Source organism: Dipodomys merriami, unplaced genomic scaffold (assembly GCF_024711535.1).
Source record: "Dipodomys merriami isolate MVZ:Mamm:240054 unplaced genomic scaffold, mDipMer1.0.p SCAF_533, whole genome shotgun sequence".
Classification (NCBI taxonomy): domain Eukaryota; kingdom Metazoa; phylum Chordata; class Mammalia; order Rodentia; family Heteromyidae; genus Dipodomys; species Dipodomys merriami.
This window is the reverse complement of record NW_027206106.1, coordinates 548,003-575,502: the sequence shown is the minus strand read 5'-3', so window position 1 is coordinate 575,502 and position 27,500 is coordinate 548,003. Positions and strand designations below refer to the sequence as shown.

Genomic DNA, 27,500 nt, shown 5'->3' with positions numbered 1-27,500 from the left:
TGACAAGGCGCCTCGGCCCCGGCCCCGCAGATCCCACGGGTGGAGGGGTGCTGAGCTGAGTCATCCTGGCCTGCGCTGGCTGTGGGAGGCGGGAGTGTGGCCGCCCTGCAGGCCGGGGATGTGGCCAGGGCTCTGCCCCGGCTCTCCACCCACCGCCCCTCCCCAGCACCCCGTCCACGCTGCCAGCTCGCCCCCTAGTGGCCGCTGGAGGGCGGCACAGGAACACACAGAGCCCCAGACCATCTGCCCCTGACCATCGGTCAGGTACCAGCCAGCCACCAGGTAAGCACCACCACCACCCGTGACCGCGACACTCCACAAGCCCCCACAACCACCCTCGGCTAGTTAACACTGCTTCCATTCTGGAAGTCTCCACCTGCCCCACCAGCACCAGGCCCAGCCATGGTCGCCTGATTCCATTCCTGGGGCTTCGTTATGGTTACACAGCTTTATTACAAAGAGCTGGTTTTAAGTAATGGCCCTAACGGAGTGAATTTTAATTAGGCTTGATTCAGAGCCTGCCTCAGGTTTCCAAGGATTTGCAGTTCAAGATGAAGAAAGGCTGCCGCACAACTCACACGCCGCCCCGTCTCCACCAGATGGCTGCTCCCGGTCTGGCCTCTTCAGCAGGTTCAGGAGGGTGACGCAGCCCCTTCCCTCCATTTCCTGACGCAAGCCCGAGGCCCTGGTGAGAGGAAAACAGGTCAGTGCACTGTGGGAACAAGGCAGCAGCCACCACGCGCAACTGAAGTCTGCTTCCCAACTGTGTGAGATAGAAGAGCCAGCCAGAGCCGGGGCAGCCAGAGCCTGAAGAAGCCAGAGCCCTGGACAGCAGAGCCCTGGACAGCCAGAGCCCTGGACAGCAGAGCCCTGGACAGCAGAGCCCTGGACAGCCAGAGCTCTGGACAGCCAGAGCCCTGGACAGCCAGAGCCCTGGACAGCAGAGCCCTGGACAGCCAGAGCTCTGGACAGCCAGAGCCCTGGACAGCCAGAGCCCTGGACAGCAGACCCTGGACAGCAGAGCCCTGGACAGCCAGAGCCCTGGACAGCCAGAGCCCTGGACAGCAGACCCTGGACAGCAGAGCCCTGGACAGCCAGAGCCCTGGACAGCAGAGCCCTGGACAGCCAGAGCCCTGGACAGCAGACCCTGGACAGCAGAGCCCTGGACAGCCAGAGCCCTGGACAGCCAGAGCCCTGGACAGCAGAGCCCTGGACAGCAGACCCTGGACAGCCAGAGCCCTGGACAGCCAGAGCCCTGGACAGCAGAGCCCTGGACAGCCAGAGCCCTGGACAGCCAGAGCCCTGGACAGCAGACCCTGGACAGCAGAGCCCTGGACAGCCAGAGCCCTGGACAGCAGAGCCCTGGACAGCAGAGCCCTGGACAGCAGACCCTGGACAGCAGAGCCCTGGACAGCAGAGCCCTGGACAGCAGAGCCCTGGACAGCAGAGCCTGGACAGCCAGAGCCCTGGACAGCAGAGCCCTGGACAGCAGAGCCCTGGACAGCCAGAGCCCTGGACAGCAGAGCCCTGGACAGCAGACCCTGGACAGCCAGAGCCCTGGACAGCCAGAGCCCTGGACAGCAGACCCTGGACAGCAGAGCCTGGACAGCAGACCCTGGACAGCAGAGCCCTGGACAGCAGAGCCCTGGACAGCAGAGCCCTGGACAGCCAGAGCGCTGGACAGCCAGAGCCCTGGACAGCCAGAGCCCAGGACAGCCAGAGCCCTGGACAGCAGAGCCCTGGACAGCCAGAGCCCTGGACAGCCAGAGCCCTGGACAGCCAGAGCCCTGGACAGCAGACCCTGGACAGCAGAGCCCTGGACAGCCAGAGCCCTGGACAGCCAGAGCCCTGGACAGCAGAGCCCTGGACAGCAGAGCCCTGGACAGCCAGAGCCCTGGACAGCCAGAGCCCTGGACAGCAGAGCCCTGGACAGCAGACCCTGGACAGCAGAGCCCTGGACAGCAGAGCCTGGACAGCCAGAGCCCTGGACAGCAGAGCCCTGGACAGCAGAGCCTGGACAGCCAGAGCCCTGGACAGCAGAGCCCTGGACAGCAGAGCCCTGGACAGCAGACCCTGGACAGCCAGCGCCCTGGACAGCCAGAGCCCTGGACAGCAGAGCCTGGACAGCCAGAGCCCTGGACAGCAGACCCTGGACAGCAGAGCCTGGACAGCAGAGCCCTGGACAGCCAGAGCCCTGGACAGCAGACCCTGGACAGCAGAGCTGGTGAGGCTCCAGTTGCGGCCCAGCCCATCAAGGGATGCACCGTCAGCTCTGGGCCCAGGGCCTGGTCCAGGCCGCATGCAGCACAGCTTCCGGTGAACAGCCGTGGGAGATGAGAAGCCCAGCCAGGGCTCCCCAGACCTCAGGGGGACACGGGCAGCGTGGTGGGGGACGTCCAGTCACACACACAACAAACACAGGCACGGGAGAAATCTCAAGTGATTTCGCGTTCGTATGAACTTTTTACCCTGCCTTTAGATCCGCACAGGAGCAAGGCTGTTCAAAGGAGATAAAGCTACCACGACCTGACCCGAGCCGGGCACTGGCTAAGGCTCCACAACTGGGTCTGCTCTAAAAGCAGAGACCAGAATCCACACAAGACACAGAACACAGAATGAGGCTTGCCCAGGACAGGCAGGCCCTGGTGTCACCTAAAGCCAGCCTCTTGTCTGGCCCTTGGGCCCATGCTGAGCACGTAGCCCAGGATGGGCCGGCCACTGCTGCCGGAGAAACCCAGCCCCCAGCCCTGGCGAGGCGCTGCCCGGGTGTTTCAAGTGAAAGCACAGTGGAATCAAGGCCTTCTCCGAGGTCGGCTGGGCGGTCTGCCCCCCGCTATGCCCGCTCAGCCCGAGTGTCACACCCCGCGGCTCGGCTCGGCGAGACGTGACCATCAAGGATCCCCTCCTGCGGGTGCCGGGAGGCCAAGCTCCACACGCAAGCAGACTTCTCTGGAGGAAGGGGGACAGGGGAAGATAGGACTCTATTACCTGGGAAACAAAAGGGGCAATCTCACTCCAAGTGCTATACCTAAAGGCTCAGTTTGAAAACAGGCGTTCAGGTGGGTCTCGGTCCACGTGAATCCATGCTCCTGTGCCCCACCGAGGGGACCTGCCTCCGCGGAGAGGCAGCCGAGGAGCAGCGGGCGCCCGCGGGGAGGAGCCGGGCAGCCGAGGAGCAGCGGGCGCCCGCGGGGAGGAGCCGGCCACAGAGCCTTCCCCTGGGAGTCCCGCCTGCCGCCCGGCCCGTGCCGGCCCAGGAGCGAGGCCTGCACAGACGAAGCACAGCCATTCCACGCCTGGCCCGAGGACCGGTGGGCGCCCGCCACCCACAGCCTCCTGAGAACAACGCAGCACGCTTCCTTCTGTTCCCCAACAGCACAGCACACCTGCCCGGCCCCGAGCTCCGGCCCGCACAGTCGGCCCTGGCGCAGAGGCCTTGGCTCCTGGCCTGTAACCTGTGCGACAGCAGCACCTACCTGGAAGGACTTGTGAGGACTTAAGAGAGCGTGCGTAGCACAGAGCGAGCCCTCAGGGGTGCCCGCACCCTGGCCCAGCTCCACGGCCCCCAACCGGCCAGTGGGGAAGATGCTCCTGAGCTCCACACATGGGGGAGAGCAGGTGCAGGGTGCCAGGCTCAGCGCCCGAGACCCTCCCGAGGCCTTGCTCAAGCTTCCGGCCTTCCGCACGGGCTGGCGGGGCTGGGCGTGGGGAGCACCTCAGAGATGTGCGTGCTCCGCCATTGCTCCCGGAAAGCCATCTGTACTGCGGGGCCCGCCTGCGTGCCCACAAGCCCCTCGGCTCCTCTCTCCACAGCTTCAGTCGGATGCACACGCCTGTCCTGGCCTAGGACGGAAGGCCCTGGGTTTCCCTGTGGAGCTCAGCTGCCTCAGCCCCAGGGATTTATACCGAGCCGTAAAACCCGCAGAATGGAGACATGCAAATAGATTGTGGAATATAATATTGTCATTGTCAACATAAAAGGCTTTCAGTGACTGCCCCCAAAAGAAAATATACTAGTGTCATTTGTTTCAGGGAATGCAGCAAAGGTTTCAACAACTAACAGGGCATGTTTCTGAGCAAAATACGCCCGTCTGTGACATTAGGACACACTCTCGGTGGCCACTTGTGTCTGTGTTCTGGCAAACAGACACGTGAGTGGAGGGAGGGAAGGTCACGGCCGGCCCAGCCCGCCCCTCTGAGCCACAGACCACCACCAACCTCTGTCCACGCCTGAAACAGCCGCCCCCGGGCATGGAGGCGGCCCTGCCGGGCTGGTCACTGTGCCTCACACAAGGGCCTGGACAGCCGCCGAGGGGCAGGAGGGGCAGGAAATGGTGGCCTGGAGAGCCGGGATGGTCTGGGCATGGTGGGGCAGAGCAACCGCGGAGAGGACGTGGCTCCCACATTGTGTCTTTTCAGCACGGAACTCCCTCCAGGGCCAAGGGGTGTTCAACACACACACACACACACACACACACACACACACACACACATATCACGGGCTCAACCAGCTCTAGAAGAAGGGCCAAGGGGTGTTCACCACACACACACACACACACACACATACACACACACACACACACACACACACACACACAGGCTCAACCAGCTCTAGAAGAAGGGCCAAGGGGTATTCAACACACACACACACACACACACACACACACACACACACACACACACACACACACACACACACACACACACACACACACACACACACACACACACACGCTCAACCGCTCTGAAGACAGTACCGGACCCAGCCGAGTAATAAATACTCATGTTCTTTCGCCCACTGGTCTAAGTCACGCCACACCACAGTCAACAAGCATTGCGTTTCGCTCTCTGTGGACTGGGTTTAAATGTGTATAAGCAGTATAAATCACATTTCTTGAAAAGAAAAAAGAAAATAAGTTCTAGCTGGGTACCACTGTCTCACAACTACACCCCTAGCTACGCAGGAGGCTGAGATCTGAATATCATGATTTGAAGCCAGCCTGGGCAGAAAACTTGCTGAGACTCTTTTTTTTTTTTTGCTGGTCCTGGGCCTTGAACTCAGGGCCTGGGTGCTGTCCCTGAGCCTCTCTATGCTCAAGGCTAGAGCTCTGTCACTTGAGCCACAGCGCCACTTCCAGCTTTTTCTGTGTATATGGTACTGAGGATTCGAACCCAGGGCTTCATGCATACTAGGCAAGCACTCTACCACTGAGCCACCTTCCCAGTCCCTCCCCAAGACTCTTATCTCCAATAACCACCCAAAAGCTCAGAGACAGTACCAGGCCCTGATTTCAAGTCCCAGGACTGGAAAAAGTGTGTGTGTGTGTGTGTGTGTGTGTGTGTGTGTGTGTGTGTGTGTGTGTGTGTGTGTGTGTGTGTGTGTGTGTGTGTGTGTGTGTGTGTGTGTGTGTGTGTGTGTGTGTGTGTGTTCTAACTAGCTCTCTGCACAGACGGGGTGCACAGTCCAGTGCTGTCAGCGTCTGCAGACACTGGCTCTGCATAGACGGGGTGCACAGTCCAGTGCCGTCAGCGTCTGTGCAGACACTGGCTCTGCATAGACGGGGTGCACAGTCCAGTGCCGTCAGCGTCTGTGCAGACACTGGCTCTGCATAGACGGGGCGCACAGTCCAGTGCTGTCAGCGTCTGCAGACACTGGCTCTGCATAGACGGGGTGCACAGTCCAGTGCCGTCAGCGTCTGTGCAGACACTGGCTCTGCATAGACGGGGTGCACAGTCCAGTGCTGTCAGCGTCTGCACAATGCGACACTGGCTCTAGAACCCCATGACTATCAAGACCTGCAAAGGCACGGGTCCCTGGATAAAATGTGTGTGGGTGTGAGTAGGCTGCCCAATCTCCCTGTGTGATTTTACTCCCTCCTCAAGACCCAAGACACCCCAATACCGTGCGGGGCCAAGTGGGCCAGGGGGACAACTCCCTACTGTCCATCGGTGAACCACCTCCCGAGGGGAAAGGCTCCACGCGTCCAGTGCTGGCGCAAGGCTTTTCACAAAGCCCTGTGCTGGGCTCTGGGTGGAGTCTGCAGATGGCACCCGGGAGACACCGAGGGCTTGCCGGGCACTAGACACGGGCCACCGATGGGAACTCAGAGGCACCACCCCACGGCCTCCGTCCTGGCCTCCTCTGAGCGGGGGGCAGGGCTGGGCACGGGAGGAGGTGGAGGCCCATTTGCCAGACCCTGCAGTGTGACGGGACTGGCTGCCAAGTGCCGCCCGCGAGGGGCACAAGGGGCTGGAAGCAGCCGCCCCCCCCAGCCCGGCCTCGCTCGCTGGGTGGGCAGGGAGGCTGGGCAGCCGCCCCCCACAGCCCGGCCTCGCTCGCTGGGTGGGCAGGGAGGCTGGGCAGCCGCACCCCCCAGCCCGGCCTCGCTCGCTGGGTGGGCAGGGAGGCTGGGCAGCCGCCCCCCACAGCCCGGCCTCCGGCAGCTCCTCTGGAGAAGCCATGCCCCACCGAGAAGAGCTGCCCGCAGCCAGAGCCACAGAAAACCCTGCCGTCCACGAAGAACATGAAGCCGAGCCCGGGAAACAGACCAGAATCAGTGGGAGGGACCAGCTGGCGGCTGGCGGCTGGCTAGTCACAGGAGAATGGGCATGGGGGTGGAGCACAGCTGACATCAGAGGGGGGTGGGGGGGACTCTGGACTGGGGTGGGGCCACGGTCCTGGAGGAGGAGGGAGAGGAGGGGGAGGAGAGGGGAGGAGGAGGGGGAGGGGGGGGAGGGGGAGGAGGGGGAGGAGGGGGGAGGAGGAGGAGGACACAGTCCTGGAGGAGGAGGAGGAAGAGGACACAGTCCTGGGGGGGAGGAGGAGGAGGAGGAGGAGGACACAGCCCTGGGGAGGAGGAGGAGGAAGAAGAGGACACAGTCCTGGAGGAGGAGGGAGGGGGAGGGGGAGGAGGAGGACACAGTCCTGGAGGAGGAGGGAGGGGGAGGGGGAGGAGGAGACGCAGTTCGGGGTGGGGGTCAGGAGCCCCACAGCTGCTCTGGGGTCAGTGACACACAGTTTCCATGAGGAAGCCATGGTCAGGCAGACCTGAGACTCTAATTTCAATCAACAATGACTCACAGCCACCCGCTGGCCCAACCTCCCCCCCCCCCCCCCCCCGTGCCTGCCGCGCCCAGCGGGGGTTTGTTTGACCAACAGAGAAAAGATGATTCCAAAACACGGTTGGTGAAGACGGCCCACAGCGAGGGCTCTGGGCTCCGCCACGGGCGTCACCTTGGTGTCCACAAAGCCGTGTTTCCCTGGGGGCCTGCGGCCTGGGCCAGCGGGCTTCACGCCAAGGGGCCGGGCGCCCCGCGGCCGCCTCCCGCTCTGTGCACAGGCAGAGGGCGCCATCAGCCAGGTGAGCTGCCCAGGTCAACGCCACGGTCTCGCACCAAGATCCGGCCCGGCTGCTTGGGGTGCGCCAGCGGCGTAGCGTACCGCACTGCACCCCACGCCTCTGTTTCATTCCTACGCCTCCTGTGTGGCTGCTGCTCCTGAGATGCCGGTGCGTGGCGTGCTTAGAGCCCCTGGGCTCCCTGGAAAGCCGGGATTCAGACTGAGGGGAGTCTGCTCAGACATCCTCAGCGGGGTGGAGCCTCCTGCCGGGACACCGCCCCAGGTCTGGATCGAGGCCCCGGGGGCTTCCTTCGGAAGCTCCCGGAACAGCATTCCTCATATGGTATGCGTATGTACGTGTGAGCGGGTGCACGTGCACACACAGGGTCAAACGTGGCCCCGTGGCCGCAGTCGGGGACAGGCCCTGAGGAACACGACCACGCCGGCGACCCGACGGGATCTGTCCAGGGCTCGGTCTGTGCGGCCCCAGGACCCGCAGTTTTTACTCAGCAGGCTAGCCTATCTCTACTTGTCCAGCACGTTCCTCTGGGCAGATGCTCTGCCCCAAAGCCCATGCTGACGACCCGGGAGCAAATGAGCAGCTCTGTGTGCCAGAGAATCCACAGCAAAGCCCAGTGAAAGAGACGAACACGGGAAGAGCCGAGTGCCGCACCGGGGTTTGAGAGGATGGGGGGAGCGGCGGCAGCCTTTGGCCCAGGGAGGCCAGCCGCACCGAGTGCCACAGCACAGGTCCCGGAGGGGACAGGGATGCGGGGTCACACAAAAAGGAGCACATGCTGCAACCCCCTGGTGTGGACGGTGGGCCGGCGGTGCCCTTCACGCCCGTACTCATGACAACACCCCAGGCTGGGAGTGAATCTCGGCTGATGAGAACCAGTCGTGTTCTAGAAGGCTGCAGTCAGGGTTGTGCATATTAAAACAAACCAAAATGATGACACAGCCACCTTCACACAAGCACCCTCTCTCCGCGCCAGCCCTGGAAAAGGCGGACCCCGGGCCTCCCTGAGAGCCCCAGAGTTCCGAGAGGGACCCTCTCCACGTCCTCATCCACAAGAGGAGGGGGGTGACCCTCACAGGCGGCAAAGCTGGCCTGCTCGGCTTTGTTGGGAAACAGCACCCCCTGCTGCCACTCCTAATTAACTACACCCAACATGTGCAGAGCTGGCCAGAGCGGGGTCCTGCTGCGTTCCCTTCAAATTAACTCAGTGCTCCGGATCTGGGGAAAACATCCGATGCTAACTGGCCATGAGTGGAAATACCTGGGAAAGAAGTGTCTGTCCTGGGCACACACACACACCATTTTGCTTTCATGAGTCCCTAAGCCATATCCAAGGACTATTCACACATCCCTCACTCAGTAGTGCGACCACAAGTCACCCAGCAGTGACTCAAAGACACAGGAGGATGCGTGAAGGCAGTGTGCCGACACCACCCCCTGTGACGGGGAGACCAAACCATCACCACTTGGGTGTCTGCCAGAGTTCTGCCAGGGAACTGTGCGCACCACTGTGAAGGGTACACTCTCCAAGCTCTGGAGTATTTTCATCATGTGTCACACACGCACACAACGTGTTTATCAGTTCTGCATATGACCTGCCAGCTACTGACGTGAGGTCTGGGGCAAGGCAGAGGTTACACTGGGAATGGGGAGGGAGGTCTGCACGCCAACGCCTGAATTGTTCAAGGGTCATCAAACTGCTGGAGCCAAAGGGGGCCGGTCACCTGGGACTCGTTAGCATGCCAGGAACGCAGTGCTGAAGGCCTTCGGCAGCATGCACGCCCACACGAGACAGCAGCGTTCCACCCACCTGCTGGTGGCCTCCGCATCCCAAGGTCATTGGGCCTCCTTGAGGAGGAGAATACAACTGCAAGGACAACAGAAAGCCTCCAGTTCCCAGCCTGGACCCGTGCTTGTGAGACCATGTTCACTAACAGGGCAACTGGCCGACGGCGTCCGATCCCCACGAGCAGGCGAGTGGCAGGCGCAGCGTTCCTGAGTGCTGACCTGCGCTTTGCTTCTCTCCCGGGCCTCTGAGAGTTGTGAGCGAGCCATCTCAGAAACACCGAAGGGCCTGTGTGTGCTCCCACAGGACAGGGCTTACTGAACGCACCAGCTACGTCAGAGCCGCTGCTGAAACTCAGCCAGTACTGCGGATCTCACTGGGCGGCTGTGGGCCTTCACTACCAGCATTCACCTTCTAGTGGGGCCCGACACCTCACACAGTCGAGGCTGCGGATGGATGAAGGACGGCACGGGCACGGGCGCGGGGGAGCCTCCGCGGGGACAGGTAAGCAGTGCCGCAGCACACAGGGCGGAGCTGCGCAGGGCACGCTGCCGACGGGGACAGTCGGTGTCACGTCACGTGCCGTCTGAAGCCATGATGTCACAAGCCGGGGGACAGATGCCGAGGTGACTGCGTCACATCATTCCTTGAGCTTCATAAGCTCGCTCAGACAGTTTTGACAAACATGTTCCCACATGCTGCTGCTTCCACACCGTGAGTTCATGGGTGGCCATGTGCTGTTTGCATAAGTAAGCTATTTATCAGCCTGCCTCGTGGCTGGTGCTGGACAGAGCGTGGCTGTAGACCGCACAAACAGGATGCAGAGTTCTACCTCTGCATGTGCACCCAGGGTGGAGCAAATCTGTCCTATGAAGTGCGGTCACCCTGGGCAAGGCACAGGAGACAGCCACCACGCTGTGTGCTAAGAGCGGCGCAGGCCTGCTGGCCACAGGGCGGCAAGGGGACCGGAGGGCGGGCATAGAGGACCCCTCCCCCAGTTTCTGGAGGGTGGGCATAGAGGACCCCTCCCCCAGCCCTGGAGGGTGAGCATAGAGGACCCCTCCCCCAGCCCTGGAGGGCGGACATCAGAGGACCCCTCCCCCAGCCCTGGAGGGCGGGCATAGAGGACCCCTCCCCCAGCCCTGAGGGGCGGGCATAGAGGACCCCTCCCCCAGCCCTGAGGGGCGGGCATAGAGGACCCCTCCCCCAGCCCTGGAGGGTGGGCATAGAGGACCCCTCCCCCAGCCCTGAGGGGCGGGCATAGAGGACCCCTCCCCCAGCCCTGGAGGGTGGGCATCAGAGGACCCCTCCCCCAGTTTCTGGAGGGTGGGCATAGAGGACCCCTCCCCCAGCCCTGGAGGGCGGGCATAGAGGACCCCTCCCCCAGCCCTGAGGGGCGGGCATAGAGGACCCCTCCCCCAGCCCTGAGGGGCGGGCATAGAGGACCCCTCCCCCAGCCCTGGAGGGTGGGCATAGAGGACCCCTCCCCCAGCCCTGAGGGGCGGGCATAGAGGACCCCTCCCCCAGCCCTGGAGGGTGGGCATCAGAGGACCCCTCCCCCAGTTTCTGGAGGGCGGGCATCAGAGGACCCCTCCCCAGCCCTGGAGGGCGGGCATAGAGGACCCCTCCCCCAGTTTCTGGAGGGTGGGCATGGGACACTGTCCAGATGGGCTGTGGTGAGTTGAAAAGTCAATAACCAGTACAAATTTTCCACTATAGATGGAAACAGAAGTAAAAATCAATCTGGACAACTGCTTCCGGAAGACACGGCTTAGCCAGACAAGGGAGGGAGGGGCTGAGCAGCCGGACTCTGCACTGTTTGCGGAGTTCCCGGCAGACCTGGGGTGAGCCGCCGTCACAGAGCACACAGCACACACCGGCCGGCGCCTGCCCAGCAGCGCCTCACTCCGCCTCCTCCTCACCACGACCCCAGGAACTGGGTCTGTGGATGAACACGCTGAGGATGAACACGGAGTTCAGGGAGCCGCCTGGAGGTCCAGAACTAGGAGGAGGAGAAGGCAGGCCTTGAGTGTGTGTGTGCGGGGAGGGTCCGGTGCTCTGGCCCGGGGGGATGAGACGTCCCGTGCAGCGTGTCCTCCAAGGACGGCAGGAACTCGGGGACTCCCGCGCCGTCTGCCGGTGCTGGCGTGCACAGTGACCGCGCTCTCCTTCCGCCCACCCACTGTGAGGGGAGCACCCCAGCTCCTTACAAAGGGCGTGGCCGGGCAAGGACTCCTCCGCGGAGGGAGGCTACACCCCCAGCGCTCTCCGTCCCACGACAGATGGACACAGATTTTGGTGGACAGACAGGAGGCCTCTGCAGGAAAACGGAGGCTGTGACCATCAGCCACAGTGGGAACTCCCAAGAAAACCAACCAGCCAGCTGCCAGAAGGACAGAGTGTGCTCGGCCTGGATGAAGGCCTGAGCCGGCTCTCCTGGGGCCGGCTGGCCGCATGGCCCATCCGGTCCTCCTGACGCTCACATTCTAGAGGGCAGGGAGACAGGCCTCGCACCCATGCATAATACATGAAGCAATTACCGGCCGGGGAGGCGCTCGGGGATGAGTGGGGTGGTGAGTCAGAACAGGGGAGCGAATGCACTGGGCACACCCGACCAGGAGGCGGCCTGCCGCGGTGCGGGCAGGGCTGGGCCAAGCAGAGAGCTGTGGGGCGCATCTCTGGCTGAAAACAAGACGGTACCGCTTCTACCCCAACGAGGGAACAGGAGAGGACTGAAGACCCCACTGACCCGAGTGGTAACTGGGAAGGACGCTGCCGCGCAGGGCTCCCTGGAAAGGAGCCCCAACCCAGCATGCCATCCTTTCCCCGGCCACACTGCCTCCCGCCCTCCCTCCCAGAGGAGCTTCCCCAGACTCTGTAGAGCCAGGCTGGGGAGACGAGCCACTATCATCTCACACCCGGCACCATCTGAAGAGCACTTGCTTAGTCCCCCTGGGACTCGGCCTGAGGGTAAAGGGCACAGCAAGTGCAGAGTCATGAAGTCCACCTTCCTTGCCAGGCTGGAGCAAAGTAGTCCAGCCCGGGGCCTGGCTCTTCATTTGCCAAGGAGAGTGTTGGGTTTAATCACCACAGGGTTCCAGGCTCCACCACGGGACGTGGGCCGGCCAGACACAAGTGGCTCTCAGCTTCACCATCCTAGCCCAACCAGAGCAATTAAATAATGCATGCAAAACGCTTAGCTGCCGAGGAGTATCAGAGCTCTGTGTGTGTCCGTTCTTGTTCTGCAAGCAATGACACATCAGCAGCCGAAGAAATAAGACAGCATGGGTTTGACAGCAACCAACCAAGCAGACAACCAACCAGACAGACAACCAGCCAGACAGACAACCAACCAGACAGACAACCAACCAAGCAGACAACCAACCAGACAGACAACCAACCAACCAAATGGACAACCAATAACTAACCAGACAAACAACCATCCATTTCTACCACTTTCTGGTCAGGGAACTTGGATAAGTCACTTATTCTATGCACCTGTTTCTTCATCTGCAGTATTTTTGCCAAAATCAAGTGAGATAATTTCTACCAAGCATTTGGAACATTCTCTTCCAGTATTTACGTTCCTCTGCCGTATACAACATGACAAAGAGCTGTCCAGAATGTACTGAGATTTTTTTCCTCTAAAAGCCCCTCACCTACCCTGCCCTGGGTCACAGCATCCAAGAAGACAGAGGAGAGAGCACAGAGAGAGAAGGAACAGTTCACCCCAGCTCCCTGGGAGACCGAAGGCGACCCCAGCCCTCAGCCTGGCTCTGCTTTCTCAGCCCCCTGGTGTGGCCTCCCGTGGATGCAGGAGAGGAGCTGCTGGTGTGGAGGGGAGCGCTGAGGGAGCTGGTACTGGCTTGTACTCCGAGCTGGAGTCGGATGGTTGTTTATGGCCTCTGGGGCCAGGCATTGCTATGGCAACTAATGGCTTAGCAACTGGGTTGGACAGACCCTTCTCTCCAAGAGTTTACATAACAGGGATTACTTGGGTTCTTTCTGAAAGGGATAACATAGGATTTTTTGTTCAATTTTCTTGAACACTAAGGACATTTCAAAAGCTGAACAATAGAGAGGGAAGGTGAGAACAGTCCTGTCAGCAGGAAATGTTAGTGGTTATGGTTCCTCGTAGAGATGACAGGCGATGGTTTTGGTTGCTCTTTTTCTGAGGGAGCACTATTCTGAGCCTTACACAGTAGTTTTGGAGAGGGGTGCAGAGCAGGGAGAGAGACAGAGATAAGGGAGGCCGGGAGGAAGATTTCTGTTTCACAGTCATTCTTTTAGGTCCCTTTCAGGCCTCTCCCTCCGTGGAAGTCTCCGTGGCTCCTGGCTGGGCTTGTTTCAGGTACTGATCTGCTGGGTCCTGCTCCACCTGCCAACCCCCTATCCTCCCCCCCCCCAAACACCCTTAGGAGTCCAGGCTTTGGGACACTTTGCTTTCTTAGGCTTCCCATCCATCTCCATTTTTAATTTTGTCAGAGCCATGAATTAAGCAGGAAACAGATCCAATTTATTAACTCCACTCTGCCTCAAGATTGTGCCCAGAGGCTTTGTGACGCATCCTGTAAATCATGAAGAATAATAACAATAATAAAAAAGAGCTCTTTGTTAAACCTGCCTGGGGGGACATCTGTCCGCTTGAGAGGGGACCCCCCCCCAATAGCCAACTTCCTCTTTCCTCATTCCAGAATCCACCACAGGAAGAAGAGTCCTTACGGGACAGAATTCAAGGCCAAGGTGAAAGATCGTCCCAGCCCCTGGCACTTTCTTGGCTGGCCAGACAAGTTCTTCAGCCTTCTTTCCCCACAAACAGGGAGCTGGTGCATTAATGTGCGGTGGTTGAACATGGGCTTGCCAAGTCCCTGCTAGGTAAGTACTGAAATTACCCCACCCTACAGACCAGGGTGCTGGGGTCCAGAGAGGCTGCAGGTGGAGGACCAGAATCCGACCCTGAACCGCTTGGTTCCCAAGCCTGGGTCCTTTCAACCACACTAGGCTGCCAGAACCTCTACTTCCTTCTTGAAAGTCCTTTTGGCGTATTCTGGCTCGAATCCCACACCGTGGCCCTGTGCACTGGCTCCCTGCCGTGGGAGACGTGCACACTCCTTCCCGGCCCGGGTCCCAGGCGGGCCTGCTCTGGGCTCACTGCACTCCAACCTCTTCACCTTCTCTGTCCCTTTCCATTGTCATTCACCTATCGAAGGTCCGCCATGCCAGAAAATACTACGTGGAAAGCTCTAGAAGCAACAGATTGATACTAGCTGAGACTCAGGCACCCTCTGGGGGCTCTAACGATGAAAAGGGACAACGGTCCTGGAACCGGCCAAGGAGCCCAGCCACAGCTCACTGCAGCCCAGCGGGGGGGGGGGGGACAGAAGCCTTGGGTGGTCTCTGGGATGGGGTTAGTCTGAGAGGCTGCAGGGGAGGCCGTCCCTACACGAGTGCCCCGTGTGCCACGGGACAGCGGGGAGAAGGCACCCAGCCCGGCTGCCTCACCTGCCACCTTGTGCTGACACAGGCCTCTACCACCTCCCTCCCCACGCAGCCCCTGCCAAGCCCCGCCCTCCCACCTCCACAAGCCTCCACACTAGCCACGACGCACTCCGGACAGAGCTGCCTGCTCTCGTCCCCCCCAAGCCTGTTTCCATCATGAGGCCACAAACACAACCACATCGGCGGCCACCGCGGCCACCCCCACATGCGCCAGACCCCTCAGTGGCTTCTGTGAGGGACGGGGGAGCAGCGCAATTCTGGACACGGCTCCTTGTGGGCGTTCAGCCGGCCCCTCCGCCTGCCGGCGCGGTCCCCTCCGTCGCTCTACCTGCTGGGCTGCACTGTCCTCACACAGCCCCTCCAGACACTCTGTCTGGAGTGCTCTTTGCTTCGCTTCTCAGCCGTAATGTCCCTTCCTGAGAAGGACCCCAGCCACGTCCCACGTCTCACACCCCACACCCGCCTCCATCCCTGCCAGCGTCCAGCTGACGCGTCTCCTAAGAGGCACGGGACGCACCTGTGGTCCCCGAGGACTGCACCGCCAGTGATGCTTTTGTTTTCTTAGTTTGTACAAGTACACCCCATAATGTTCACACAGAGAAGTCACCAGAAGCTGCACTGCTTGCAGCTCCCCGGGGCTCGGGGCGGCGCGTGTCCGCATCGCTGTGGGGCCCGTGAGCTCCTGTCTGTTCGTCCGCCGCATCATAGACCGTCTGCTGGTGACATGCCTACAACAGCACCGCATGGAAGAGATGCTTCCAGAAAGATTCAACACACACACAGCAGTCCGCATGCTTAGGAGATGGAAGCCCCCCTTTCCTTGTCTCAACTCCTCTCAGAGTTCACCACCATCAGTCCGTTACTGACCCCGCACAGCTGCCTGTGACAGCGGCCTGCCACGTCCTGACCCCACAGTCAAGGGACAGGGCCGGGCAAAGCAGGCGTTCGAGAGCTTCCACACCAGTGGAAGGGGCCAGGCTCTGCTTGCCCGTCTGCAGGCTCTGCCCCCAGCAGTAGCCCATGGTCTGGAATTCATGGCTCTGTGGTATGTTTATGCACTACGTGTGCTTGTAATTGACAAATTTAAATTCTGGTCATATTTCACTTATTACCCAGACCCAGGGAAAAATCCTAGGTGGGAACCCAATTACAGTGAACGTGCCACATGGTAATTGCTGGAGAAGAACTCCCATGGCAGGGGGCTAAATATTTCATCTGCCCGTAAAACGATTACGCTGACATGATTCTGAAAATAATAAAATCTGTTTAATAAAAAAGAAGCAAAACATCCGTGTTTTTACACGTGAAGTATTAAAACATCCTTCACTTTGGACAGATCCTAAGTCATCTGGTTTTTATTCAAATGATGATCCACAGCCGAGAGAGTGCCATAGTCCCTTCCACGTGCCGCTCCCTGCCAGCTGCCAGCCTGGCACCGGCTTCCAAAACAGCTGCCAGGATCAGAAGGCAGTCAGAACGGAGGGTGCTTCGGGCCAGGACGCCAGGGTTAGGTTTCTCCAGCTCATCCACTCCCCCACCCCCCACTCTGGCTCAGAGGCCAGAAACGTGGCTAAGTTGGGCATACGGCTGAAGGCAGCAGCGCGATCTGATTTCCAGCCTTCTAGGATGCCACGATCGCAGGGGCCAGTTCCCTCAGCCACAGAACAAGGCCACGGTGAGCACTTCTGCCGGCACAGGGCACCACCTAGAGAACCTGGCAGCGGACGGCTGCACCTGTTCCCAGCTGGGCAGGGGCCTTACTCCCAATCATTTCCACCCTAATTAAGTGAATGTCATCTTAGGACTAAAATTACATACTTAAGGGGAAATTATTCTCCTGATTCTGGTTTGGGAGCCAAAATGTTTCCATCGTGGCCACGCACTGGAGATCTGTGGCGACGCTCCACCCAGGCAAAACGCACAGGTCTGGGGAGTCTCACCTCAGACGCACTAAATCAGCATTCTCTAAACCTAAACCTGCATTCTCTCACACACCCCCTAAAGTTCCAGAAGCCCTCTTTAAAGAAGCACGCCCACTGGTGCGCCAGCCAGAGAGAGGACCCGAAGAGATTAAACTAAGCTGCTGAAAGAAATCGTCCTTAACATTTGGGTGGATATTCTTCTAACTCAAATTCATTTCTCTTTCCATCACAAAAAATAAGCACACACTTAGACTCAAGTGTAACTGGCTTCATAATGATGCTATTTTTCATTGCATGAGCACTAACAAGGGCTGGGAGTGGGGGTGAGGCGTAAAGCCCACAGGGAGAGCACACCGCCAAGATCTATGCTTCCCATAAACAGAGAAGTATTGTTGGGGTGAATGGCTGACATAGACTTGGAAACCTATTTCATTTGGGGACAGAGACTGGTGTTCCCTGACCGGTGGATTTTTGGAAATGAACACAACTTGTGCATGACTGTGCCTCGCTGAATAAAAAGCCCAGCACAGAGTTTTCACACAACAGGACATGGAAAGCAGCCGTGAAACCACAGTACCTCGTTGAATGCAATCAGCGTTTGCCCATCCGCTGGCATCACAGGCTACAGAAAGAAGAGGAGAGCCGCGATCTGACGCAGTGAGTCTCCTGCAAACACCAACAATCCCCGGTACCCGGCTTCTGCTCCTCTAATCTACACGTTTTCCTGCTGCTTGCTCTTCTTTTCTCCCGGTTCTCCTAAGTTTGTGAGAGAGGCTTGTCAGATTCAGCAAATAACAACATGGGATTCCCAGTTAAATCTGAATCTCAAATCCTGAGCGAGGCATGTGCCACTCCACACTCAACAATAGCCTGCTCTTGTCTGAAAGCTGACTTTAACTTCTTTCTTTTTAATCTGGTAATCTTTTTATGAGAAGTGAAAACATTTCAGGTAGTCTGCTAAGAAATGCATAATCTCATGAATGCCAGTATTTCACAGGTGCTTTCCCTGGAGGAAAAGAAGTCCACCTAAGCAGAGAGAAGCCGGGCAGGGGCCGACTTCCCCTCAGCTCGCCGTGGCTGTCCGCCTCTTGCTTCTCGCCTCCTTTGTGGAAGGGGACACGCAGAGAGCCAGGAGCGTTGGGTATGCAGGAGTCTCCTTCATCTTCCTGGCTGTGCCCATGCTGTCCAGGTAAAGGCTGTGCACGCTCAAAATCACATACCCAGGGGCTGTATAATGGCATGATCCGGAAAGTCTGGGATGAGGCAGCAGAGGTCCTCAGACACAGAGGCCAGCACTGTTAGTTCACAAGAAGCAGACCGGAGAGGGAAATGGGAGCCCGGAGATCCAGCAGAAGTAACAGAATTTACTCAATCTATCTTCCTGAAAACTCAGGCTTTATGTCAAGAATCTGTAATAAAGCTAACTGAGGCTCTCACACTCGGCTCCATAAACCACTTAATCACCTTGTTCTGAAACAGCTTTTGTCTTTATGGGGTAATTTGCCAGCTTTTTAATCTCTTACTTGATTAAGAAAGCAGCATCAACAACTGCAGCCAGATTGGGTTCTAGCAAGTATATCTGCAAACTTATTAAGGAAGATAGATTTTATTTTTTAGGATCTCAAGCATTAAGTGGCAGATCATGCTTTTAAAGTTTTATTTTCTTACTAAAAATAAACAAAAACCCAGCAACAAGCAGTCATCATTGCTCCAAGATAATTTCATGGAATAGATTATTATAGTTCATTTTCCTGAATGTTGAACTTTTATTCTCCTAAAATGCTTATTTTAACAAAACACAAAGTTGATTTTTTTTGTGAGTAACAAGCCATTTAGTGATGTGCTGTTCCTAATACAGTGGTACAAATCTATAAGAAGTCATCGGCTGGCACCTGTGGCTCACACCTGTCCTCCTCGCTACCCAGAAGGCTGAGATCTGAGGGCCACAGCTCAAAGCCAGCCTGGATAGGGAAGTCCATAAGACCCTTACCTCCAATTGAGCAGCAAAATGCCAGAAGTGGAGGCAGAGCTCTAGTCTTGAGTGCGTAGGGCCAGTGAGCGCCCAGGCCATGAGCTCAAGCCCGAGAACCACCACCAAAAACAAACAAACAAAATAATCAATGCCCTGTGCTGTTGTTCAGCGGGCCGGCAGCTTTCGGCTCACCCTGGACAGGAGCAGTGAGGGGGCAGCCGGGCTCTCGGCCCTCTCCCCCTGTCTGCCCCCGCACCCCTGTGGCCCAGGCTTTGGCCCTGGCCCTCCCTTGAGCCCGCCCGGTGTCGCCACTCCAGGCACCAGCGGCACCTCCGTGACTGCTGCCATGCTGCCCTCACCAGCTCTGCACCACTCTGATGCCAGATGATGCTTGCTGGGGCCTCAGGCCCGTAATCCAAACTACTCGGGTGCCACAGCTCCAGGTCAACCTGGGCAGAAATGTCTGTGAGACTCATCTCCAAAACAGCCAGCAAAAGGCCAGACTAGAGGTGTGGCTCAAGTGGTAGAGCAACAGCCATGAGCAAAAAAAGTCAAGTAAGAATGGGAGGCCCTGAGTTCCAGCCCATTACTGGCCCTAATAAATCAGTTGAGGACAGAAATACCAGAAGGCGAGCCTGGTCTACAGATTCACTATGTACCATCTCAACACATAGTGGTGGAACACATATAGGACGGTGGCTACCAGGGGACAACAAGTAGTCTGGGGCCAACCCCATGCAAAAACTCAAGGCTCCACCGGGAAGGTAACTAAAAGGACTAGGCCCCAGCTCAAATGGTAGAGCAGCTACCTAGCAAGTGTAAGGCACCGAGTTCAAACCCCAGTCTGCCAAAAGAAAAAAAGCAATGCCAATGCTTTTTGTCTTGTTTTGTTTTGTTAACGTACGCTTGGGTGTACATGGCCAAGGCCGATAACCTGTGAAGCCACCATGCACTCATCATTTCAAGAGACGAAGCACTAGTTTCCTAGGCCACCATAAGAAAATACCACAGAGCTGGCGACCGGCCGCTGCAAGCCGTCAGCAGTGGGCCTCCTCCCAGCTTCTCTCCTCTGCCAACACAGGGTGCCATCTCCACCCGGGTCTTTGCCTGTGGGTGAATATCTGTGTGTGTGGTTGTGTGTCAGACTTTCTCATCAAAGGGACACTCAGACATGCCATTTCAGCACAATCACCTTGTTAAAAAGCCTCCACATACTCTCCTACTCTAAGGCACTGGGGTGAGGATGTCCACGTAGGCATCTGAGAGCCACTGCAGAGAAAATAGCAGGAAAACGACGAATCACACAGACAGACTAGGCTCCCACCACACATGGGGCGTACTGACAGACACTTGGTCTCGGGTCTTCTGTACTCATTTTTATCCTTTCTCATCACTCAGGAAGGGAGTTGAGGGATGCTCTGCACACAATGAAAAGTGACACTTGCAAGTGTTTCTATTAACATGAAGACCTGGTACAAAACCAGGGCTTGGGCCTGGAACTGGGAAAGGCACACAACGCACACTGAGAATTCTTAGGAGGGAAGGGTACCGTGCTGGTGGTCTGAGGGGGACACGTTGTGTCAGTGGTACAAAGGATGTTTCACACAGTACAGCAGGCACTAAACAATACGGACTCCCCCTCGCAGTGTCCTTCTGACAGTCTCCAGAAGGCCTCAGTGGTGCTGGACTGCATTTAACGCCCAACACCCAGTAAGAACTCATTTCAACAAGCGTCTGGTTGCAGTCACTGTACCTGGCTGCAAGTTCAACTAATGACTCAGAATACGGTCCTGGTCCCATTGTCCTTTTTCCCATTACTTCTGTTTTACGTTTTATTCTATCTATGCTGCTGGTAGATGGGCTTTAAATTTGCATGCTAAAGGCAAATTTAAAATATGGAGGCCATCACTGCAGTGGCCCACGCACGAGTGGGACCTTAGACCCAGAATGGCAGAGCTAGCAGTGACTGGGCTGGAGCTCCGCTGCACGTCCGCCAGGAGATCTTACACCAGGTAAATGGAATATAAGATGGCCACCAGACCGTGCTGCTGGCTGTCACAAGGCCTGGTTTTGGGGTGTGCATGTCTGATGGCAGGGGGACCGGCCCTCAGCCCAGGGCAGGCGTCGTCCTGGGAACCACATGCTCGAGTCCCGGCTTCTCCACCTCCGTCCCCTGCGTACGCAGGAGCTCAGCTTCCGTCCCGCCTCCCCTCGCCTGGCCTGCCCTGGCCTGCCCTGGCCTCCCCTCGCCTGGCCTGGCCTGGCCTGGTCTCCCCTGGCCTGCCCTGGCCTCCCCTGGCCTGGCCTCCCCTGGCCTGGCCTCCCCTGGCCTCCCCTGGCCTGGCCTGGTCTCCCCTGGCCTCCCCTGGCCTGGCCTCCCCTGGCCTGCCCTGGCCTCCCCTGGCCTGGCCTGGTCTCCCCTGGCCTGGCCTCCCCTGGCCTGCCCTGGCCTCCCCTGGCCTGCCCTGGCCTGGCCTCCCCTGGCCTCCCTTGGCCTGCCCTGGTCTCCCCTGGCCTGCCCTGGCCTCCCCTGGCCTGGTCTCCCCTGACCTCCCCTGGCCTGGTCTCCCCTGGCCTCCCCTGGCCTGCCCTGGCCTGGTCTCCCCTGGCCTCCCCTGGCCTGGCCTCCCCTGGCCTGGCCTGGCCTGGCCTGCCCTGGCCTGCCCTGGCCTCCCTGGCCTGCCCTGGCCTCCCCTGGCCTGGCCTCCCTGGCCTCCCCTGGCCTGGCCTGGCCTGGCCTGGCCTGGCCTGGCCTCCCTGGCCTCCCCTGGCCTGGCCTGGCCTGCCCTGGCCTGCCCTGGCCTCCCCTGGCCTGGCCTCCCTGGCCTCCCCTGGCCTCCCTGGCCTCCTCTGGCCTGGCCTGGCCTCCCTGGCCTCCCCTGGCCTGGCCTGGCCTGCCCTGGCCTCCCTGGTCTCCCCTGGCCTCCCCTGGCCTCCCTGGTCTCCCCTGGCCTGGCCTGGTCTCCCCTCCCCTCCCCTCGCCTGCCCGCCCACCCGCGTCCAGCGCGTCCGGCCGCGGTGCTCACCTGAGTCCGCGCGGCGGGGACCTCGCGGCCCCGGGGAGGCCTCACCCCGCGCCCGCCCGAGGGTGGGGCCCGTCCCGGCTCCAGGGGCCTGGGGTAGGCACAGCAGGTAGCAGGCCGCTGCCGCCACGTCAACTCACACAGCCTCTCGCGAGATCTGCAGTCTGGCATCCAGAACCTTCTCCACAAGTCCAGCGCCGCAGGGGGAAGCGGGACTTTCAACTGCCGCCATTCCGTGGTGAGAAAAACTGGCCAATCCGGATGCAGCCGGCTGAGGAGTGGGCCAGTCAGGCCGCGAGGCCGCGGGATGTGGGCGGGGCCTCGGGGCGTGGGCGGGGCCTCGGGGCGTGGGCGGGGCCTCGGGGCGTGGGCGGGGCCGCGGGGCGCAGGCGCACTTCCCCCTGTGCGTGCTGGGCCGGTTGGAACCTGGGGAGCTGCGGGCGGCGGCTGCAGGTCCTGACCGTTGGGCGGGCGGGAGGGCGGGCGGGGCGGCGGCTCCTCGGCCCTCTTCAGCCGCGCGGGCCGCCGTCGGGCCGCTCAGGCCGGGCGCGCTGGGCCTGTGAGGGAGATGGCGGCGGCGGGCCGGTCGGCGGGCACGGGCTGCGGCCAGGCGGGGCCGCGCCTCGCCTCGCGCTGGGCCCGGCCGACCCCGGGGTCCGCGTGGGCCTCGGCTGCACGAGGCGGGCCTGGGCGGGGCGGGGGTCAGCTCTGCTTCTGGAGCATTCCCCGTCAGGGCGGCGCGGACGCGCATGCGCGACGTGAGGAACTCCCCCCACGGGGCGGTGCGCAGCGCATGCGCAGAGCATGACACGCAGCGCGCCGACCACCACGCTTGTCTTGCAGGAGCCAGAGGCGCGTGCGCAGTCATGTCTGGCGTGCGGGGCCCGCGCGAGGTGAGTGCGGGCCGCCTAGCCCGCGAGTGGCCGGTCATCCCACGGCAGAGCTAACGTGGAACCCTGGCCTCTCACCTGGGCGGCCTTCCACCGCCCGTGAGTGGGCCGCACGCGGGAAGGGGGGTGGGGGAATGCGCGCAGCGCGCGGTACTGAGCAGCGCGGTACTGAGCAGCACGCGGTACTGAGCAGCGCGGTACTGAGCAGCGCGCGGTACTGAGCAGCGTGGTAGTACTGAGCAGCGCGGTACTGAGCAGCGTGGTAGTACTGAGCAGCGCGGTACTGAGCAGCGCGGTACTGAGCAGCGTGCGGTACTGAGCAGCACGGTACTGAGCAGCGTGCGGTACTGAGCAGCACGGTACTGAGCAGCACGGTACTGAGCAGCGCGGTACTGAGCAGCACGTGGTACTGAGCAGCGGGCGGTACTGAGCAGCGCGCGGTACTGAGCAGCGCGGTACTGAGCAGCGCGCGGTACTGAGCAGCGGGTGGTACTGAGCAGAGCAGGACTGAGCAGAGTGGGACTGAGCAGCGCGGTACTGAGCAGCGCGCGGTACTGAGCAGCGCGGTACTGAGCAGCGCGCGGTACTGAGCAGCGTGGTAGTACTGAGCAGCGCGGTACTGAGCAGCGTGGTAGTACTGAGCAGCGCGGTACTGAGCAGCGCGGTACTGAGCAGCGTGCGGTACTGAGCAGCACGGTACTGAGCAGCGTGCGGTACTGAGCAGCGTGGTACTGAGCAGCGTGCGGTACTGAGCAGCACGGTACTGAGCAGCACGGTACTGAGCAGCGCGGTACTGAGCAGCACGTGGTACTGAGCAGCGGGCGGTACTGAGCAGCGCGCGGTACTGAGCAGCGCGGTACTGAGCAGCGCGCGGTACTGAGCAGCGGGTGGTACTGAGCAGAGCAGGACTGAGCAGAGTGGGACTGAGCAGCGCGGTACTGAGCAGCGCGCGGTACTGAGCAGCGGGCGGTACTGAGCAGAGCAGGACTGAGCAGAGTGGGACTGAGCAGCCCACAGTGACCCAGGGCAGACATCCCGGGAGGTGTGTCTAACGAATGCTTTTGACGTGTACCCTGTGTTTCTTTAAGAACCAGCGCGGTCATGAGGCTGTGGACCATAAGCAGAAGGTGGAGACCATCATTAAAAACCTCAAGACCATCTCTAAGGAGGTGAGGCGGATGAAAGGTGAGCCTGGAGTCCCTGGAACGCTGCCTGTCGGCTGCAGAATCAATGGTGGCGCTCGCGCCTGCTTCCGCTGCATGGTCCCCCACTGGTTAGGACTGCCGTATTACGCCAAGTTGCAGTGCCGAGGAACGGGCGTATAAAGATGGCCTAAGAGTTAGCAGACCTGATCCTACTCCAACGCTAGCAGGCTCCCACCAGGCCACCTAAGCCATGTAATTTACATGGAACAACTGTGACATCCAGTGTCTTTATCCATGAACCCTTACTGAGCCCCCAAAGTTCACTTTGAAGGAAGAACTAGAATTATGTCAGCATGTGCGTTTTTAAAACATTCATGGAGTAATAGTAGGCCTTATTGGTCGTGGCACTTGGTCGCTCCACTCATATATGCATTGTTAAACATGCAACACTCTGTAAATTAAATACTCTCAGAGCCGATCCATCCCTGACCAAACACGGAAGTGTTGGGGAGCTCCCTGGTTTGCCAGAGGTCTCAGTCTCCCCTGTTGTGTTGGGCCCCTTCCCGACCAGTCCCCAGGTGACATCTGTGGCCCCACTGCTTCATGTCCAGGCCCTCTTTCTGACTGTGAAAACGACCCTAAGTGTCTAGTTACTCTAAGAACACCATGTGGTTATCGTAGCTAGCCTCGATGTGGATACCTTCCCCTAGCAGTAACCAAGTAACAACCTTACCACATATTCCTTATGCAGTCAGGAGCAGCAGGTCCCAGCCCAGGTTCACAGGGTCACGGCTCCAGTCATTGCCTCCAGGGGCCATACAGCACCCCTGCCTGGTCTCCTTACACAGCCTGTCCCAGGCTTTTGCACTTTCCCCCCTCCCTTTCCCTGGCCAGATATGTTTCATGGGAGGAAACTCCCAGCAGACACAATCAGAGAACTGCCAGCACCAGTGTGGACCCCTCAGGATGAGGTGCTGTACCTGAATGAAGATTTTCTTTCTAAAATGTAAACCTCTGAGAACCTTCATTAGTCCACCATTATCTCTAGAATAAGTCCAGCACTCCTAGAATGCACTGTGCTCACACATACAGAGTGCTTCGTGTGCTCAGGATGCTTTTTTGTGTGTCTGAACCTTACATACGTGTTCTGAAATCCCACCGCTGTAATCCCTACCAGGTTAACAATGCCTTACTAGTTGACTAGGTCACTTCCACTGGGAACATTTTGAGCTTGGAATGTTTTCCCTTCTTCCCATAGACATTATCTCTTAGCACACTGTGTTATAATTATATGTTTACAGCTTTTCTGTCCCTGCTCAATGGAACCCTCCTTAAAGATATTCCCAGCACTTGGCACAGTGTCTTCCTATAAAAGGTTCTTGGAAAATGTTTATCAAACTCAGTTGTCTGGATGTTTGAATTGGTTTTAAGTAGAGAAGCATTAGATCCAGTTTTGATTGTCGAGTTGTTGTAGTTTGGCAAGTATGTCATGAAGTAAAATCATAATAAATGTGGTAGACATACTCCTGAAGAGTTGTGTGGGTCCCTCAGGAAGTTAGAATATCAGGAATTTGTAGAACAAGACTAGAAGGAAAACTGGTAAATATGGAGGATTAAGCAAACACTCCCTAAATCCCTACATCCTCCCTAAATACTAATGTCCAGGCTTAGCGGAATAAAAAGGACAGTCAAGATTCTGGAGAGAAAATGGGGATGGAAAATTACTTTGTATCCCATGAGACCTCTCAGTAGGAATACTAAATGCTGGAAGATTCTGCAGCCACGCCTTTGGAAGTCTGAGGAAATGGGATTTCCAGCCTGAGTGTTAAGGCTAGTGAACCTTCAAATTGAGCATTAGCAGATAGAAGCTTTTAGATATATAAATCCCCTTCCTGGGACAAACTGAGGCTATATCCCACCAAACAAGGCAGCAGACCAAAAGAGAAACGCGTAAGAATTGTGGAGTAAGAGCACCCATACAAGCCCTCAAGCCCTCTTCTCCATTGCCCAGGCACTGCCGTTACCAGGGTGATGAGAGGGTAGCTTGCTAACAGTCCCTAAGAGCTGTCAGTCCAGAGGGACAACTCACTCCCACTATAGAAATGCTCACTCCTACTTGAGAAATGTTCAACCAGTGAAAAATAATACAATTACTAACTGACCAGAGTAGCTTGCAGGAAGGGGCATATTGTGTGTTACATAAGACCCAGCTTTGAAGAGTAAGTCACAATGGGGTCCACTTAAGTTGCGATTTGATCAGTGGTCATCTGGAAACAAACTTAGAAACAGCCATTTAAAGAGAGAATACAAGGCACTAGAGTACCTCTTTCTGTTTTCCCAGAGCATGCTCAGTTACTGCTTTGTGACCTGACTGTGCAGCTGGAGCAGCCTTTGAAGATAAAGCACATAAAGGAACCAAAAGAACCCAACAACTCCGTCTGACATTTCCCATCACCGTTTTATTGTGCTGACTTTGTTACTAAGCTAAATAGCTGAATGATTGAGTTTACCAATACACTTCTATCATTAAAAGAGTTCTGAATAAACGTTTCATATTTCTGAAGGCTGTTCCGTAGTAATTTAATGTGTTACTACACGGTGGCTGATTTACTTCCCTGTTGGTACAAGTGTACAGGACATGGGAAGTTTGCCATGGAACCTTTGTTGCCTTTTTACCTTTAAACTAACCAGAACTTCAGTTAGCAGGTACCAAACACCAAATACTACCAGCTCTAAAACACTTGGTCATGTGACTTCGATTTCAGGGTTTCCAAAAGCCTATCCGCTGTCTACTGGGTGTCTGAGGTCTGCCCTCACAGACCTGTTTCCTCCAGCTGGGGCTAGGTGGGAGGCAGCACCCAGCTCCAGGTTACATTGCCTTTAGAGGTCTCCAGAACGAGACATCCTGTGTCTCCACCCAGGTTTAACGTTTCCCAGAGGGCCCCTGACTGCCCTGTGCCACATGGACTGGTACAGCGGAGGTCCGAAGCCTTCGGTTAAGAGAGGTGGGGCCCAGCCAGAAGGAGGAATGGAAATAAGACACTATGATCCTTCCAAATAATGCCAGTTTGAGAAGGATGAACAGAGCGGGCCTATGGCAGAGTTGGGGATTTGAAAAATAGGGAAGCAGTATCCCCATCAGACCCACATGTAAAGGCGTGGTTCCAAACAAGGTACTGTTGGGAGATCATGATACCATCAGCAGAGTAGGCTCAGGGTTCAACGTTAGGTGAGGGAGGACACTTGCGATCTCTGTGTGTGCTGCTCAGCTATCTTAATAAGGCAAGCAGTCCTCTGCTGTGCTCCGCTCATGAAGTACTGTGCCACCAAAGCACCAGGGCCACAGACGGTGGACTCGACACAGCAGTACATAAGAGGAAAGGGATGGCCGTGTAAGTAGGAGCACTGCCCTTGGCCTTCCACGGCCCCAGCTCTGGGCCTGTGCCACAGTGGAGCTGGGGGGGGGCGGGGAGAGCGCCCTCAAACCAGGGAGTTGACACCAAAGAGGCCCCTCAGTTTACAAGGCTTCTCGGTACTTGTGGCTTTGCTTTAAAACAAAAAATAGTATGGACTAAATAAACCAAAAACACTAGGAAGCTATCCCAGTATGCATTTATCTTGTCATAAAAAGTACACGAAAACTTCTCCAGCTAAACAGATTAAATAAGAAAGAAGCCTCTTAAATGACTGCTGCTGAGAAAATGTTTTAGTAATTTTTAACTTGTAATTAACAGAATAATTCACCTGTGAACCGGTGCCGGTGGTTCACACTTAAAATCTTAACTGCTCAGAACCTGATATCTGAGGGTCTTGGTTCAAAGCCAGCCCGGGCACAAAAGTCCCCATGAGACGCTTCTCTCCAATTAGCCACCAAAAAACCGTAAGTAGCTTGAAGTGTAGAGCAC

At 58.1% G+C, this 27,500-nt stretch overlaps 1 protein-coding gene and 1 long non-coding RNA gene across 2 annotated transcripts; one reads left to right on the top strand and one right to left on the bottom strand.

The window, feature by feature from the left end:
* Positions 1-433: 433 nt before the first annotated feature.
* Positions 434-21,694, bottom strand: LOC138811508 (uncharacterized). Its single transcript, XR_011367424.1, has 3 exons — positions 21,564-21,694; positions 17,143-17,321; positions 434-685 (listed from the first exon to the last, which is right to left on the bottom strand). It is a non-coding gene; the product is annotated as an uncharacterized lncRNA (long non-coding RNA).
* A 209-nt stretch (positions 21,695-21,903) lies between these two features.
* CUNH5orf58 (chromosome unknown C5orf58 homolog) lies at positions 21,904-26,259 on the top strand. The gene is made up of 4 exons (XM_069999209.1): positions 21,904-22,013; positions 22,404-22,453; positions 23,539-23,635; positions 25,937-26,259. Exons 2-4 carry the CDS (start codon positions 22,427-22,429, stop codon positions 26,035-26,037), a joined length of 225 nt encoding a protein of 74 aa, XP_069855310.1. The 5' UTR covers positions 21,904-22,013; positions 22,404-22,426; the 3' UTR covers positions 26,038-26,259.
* The last annotated feature ends 1,241 nt before the right edge of the window (positions 26,260-27,500 follow it).

Excerpts from the sequence above, each read along its gene's own strand:
- CUNH5orf58 (XM_069999209.1), top strand. The coding sequence starts at position 22,427 with ATGTCTGGCGTGCGGGGCCCGCGCGAG. Across the intron at positions 22,454-23,538 it reads GCGTGCGGGGCCCGCGCGAG|AACCAGCGCGGTCATGAGGC; the intron begins GTGAGTGCGGGC and ends TGTTTCTTTAAG. Across the intron at positions 23,636-25,936 it reads GGAGGTGAGGCGGATGAAAG|AGCATGCTCAGTTACTGCTT; the intron begins GTGAGCCTGGAG and ends CTGTTTTCCCAG.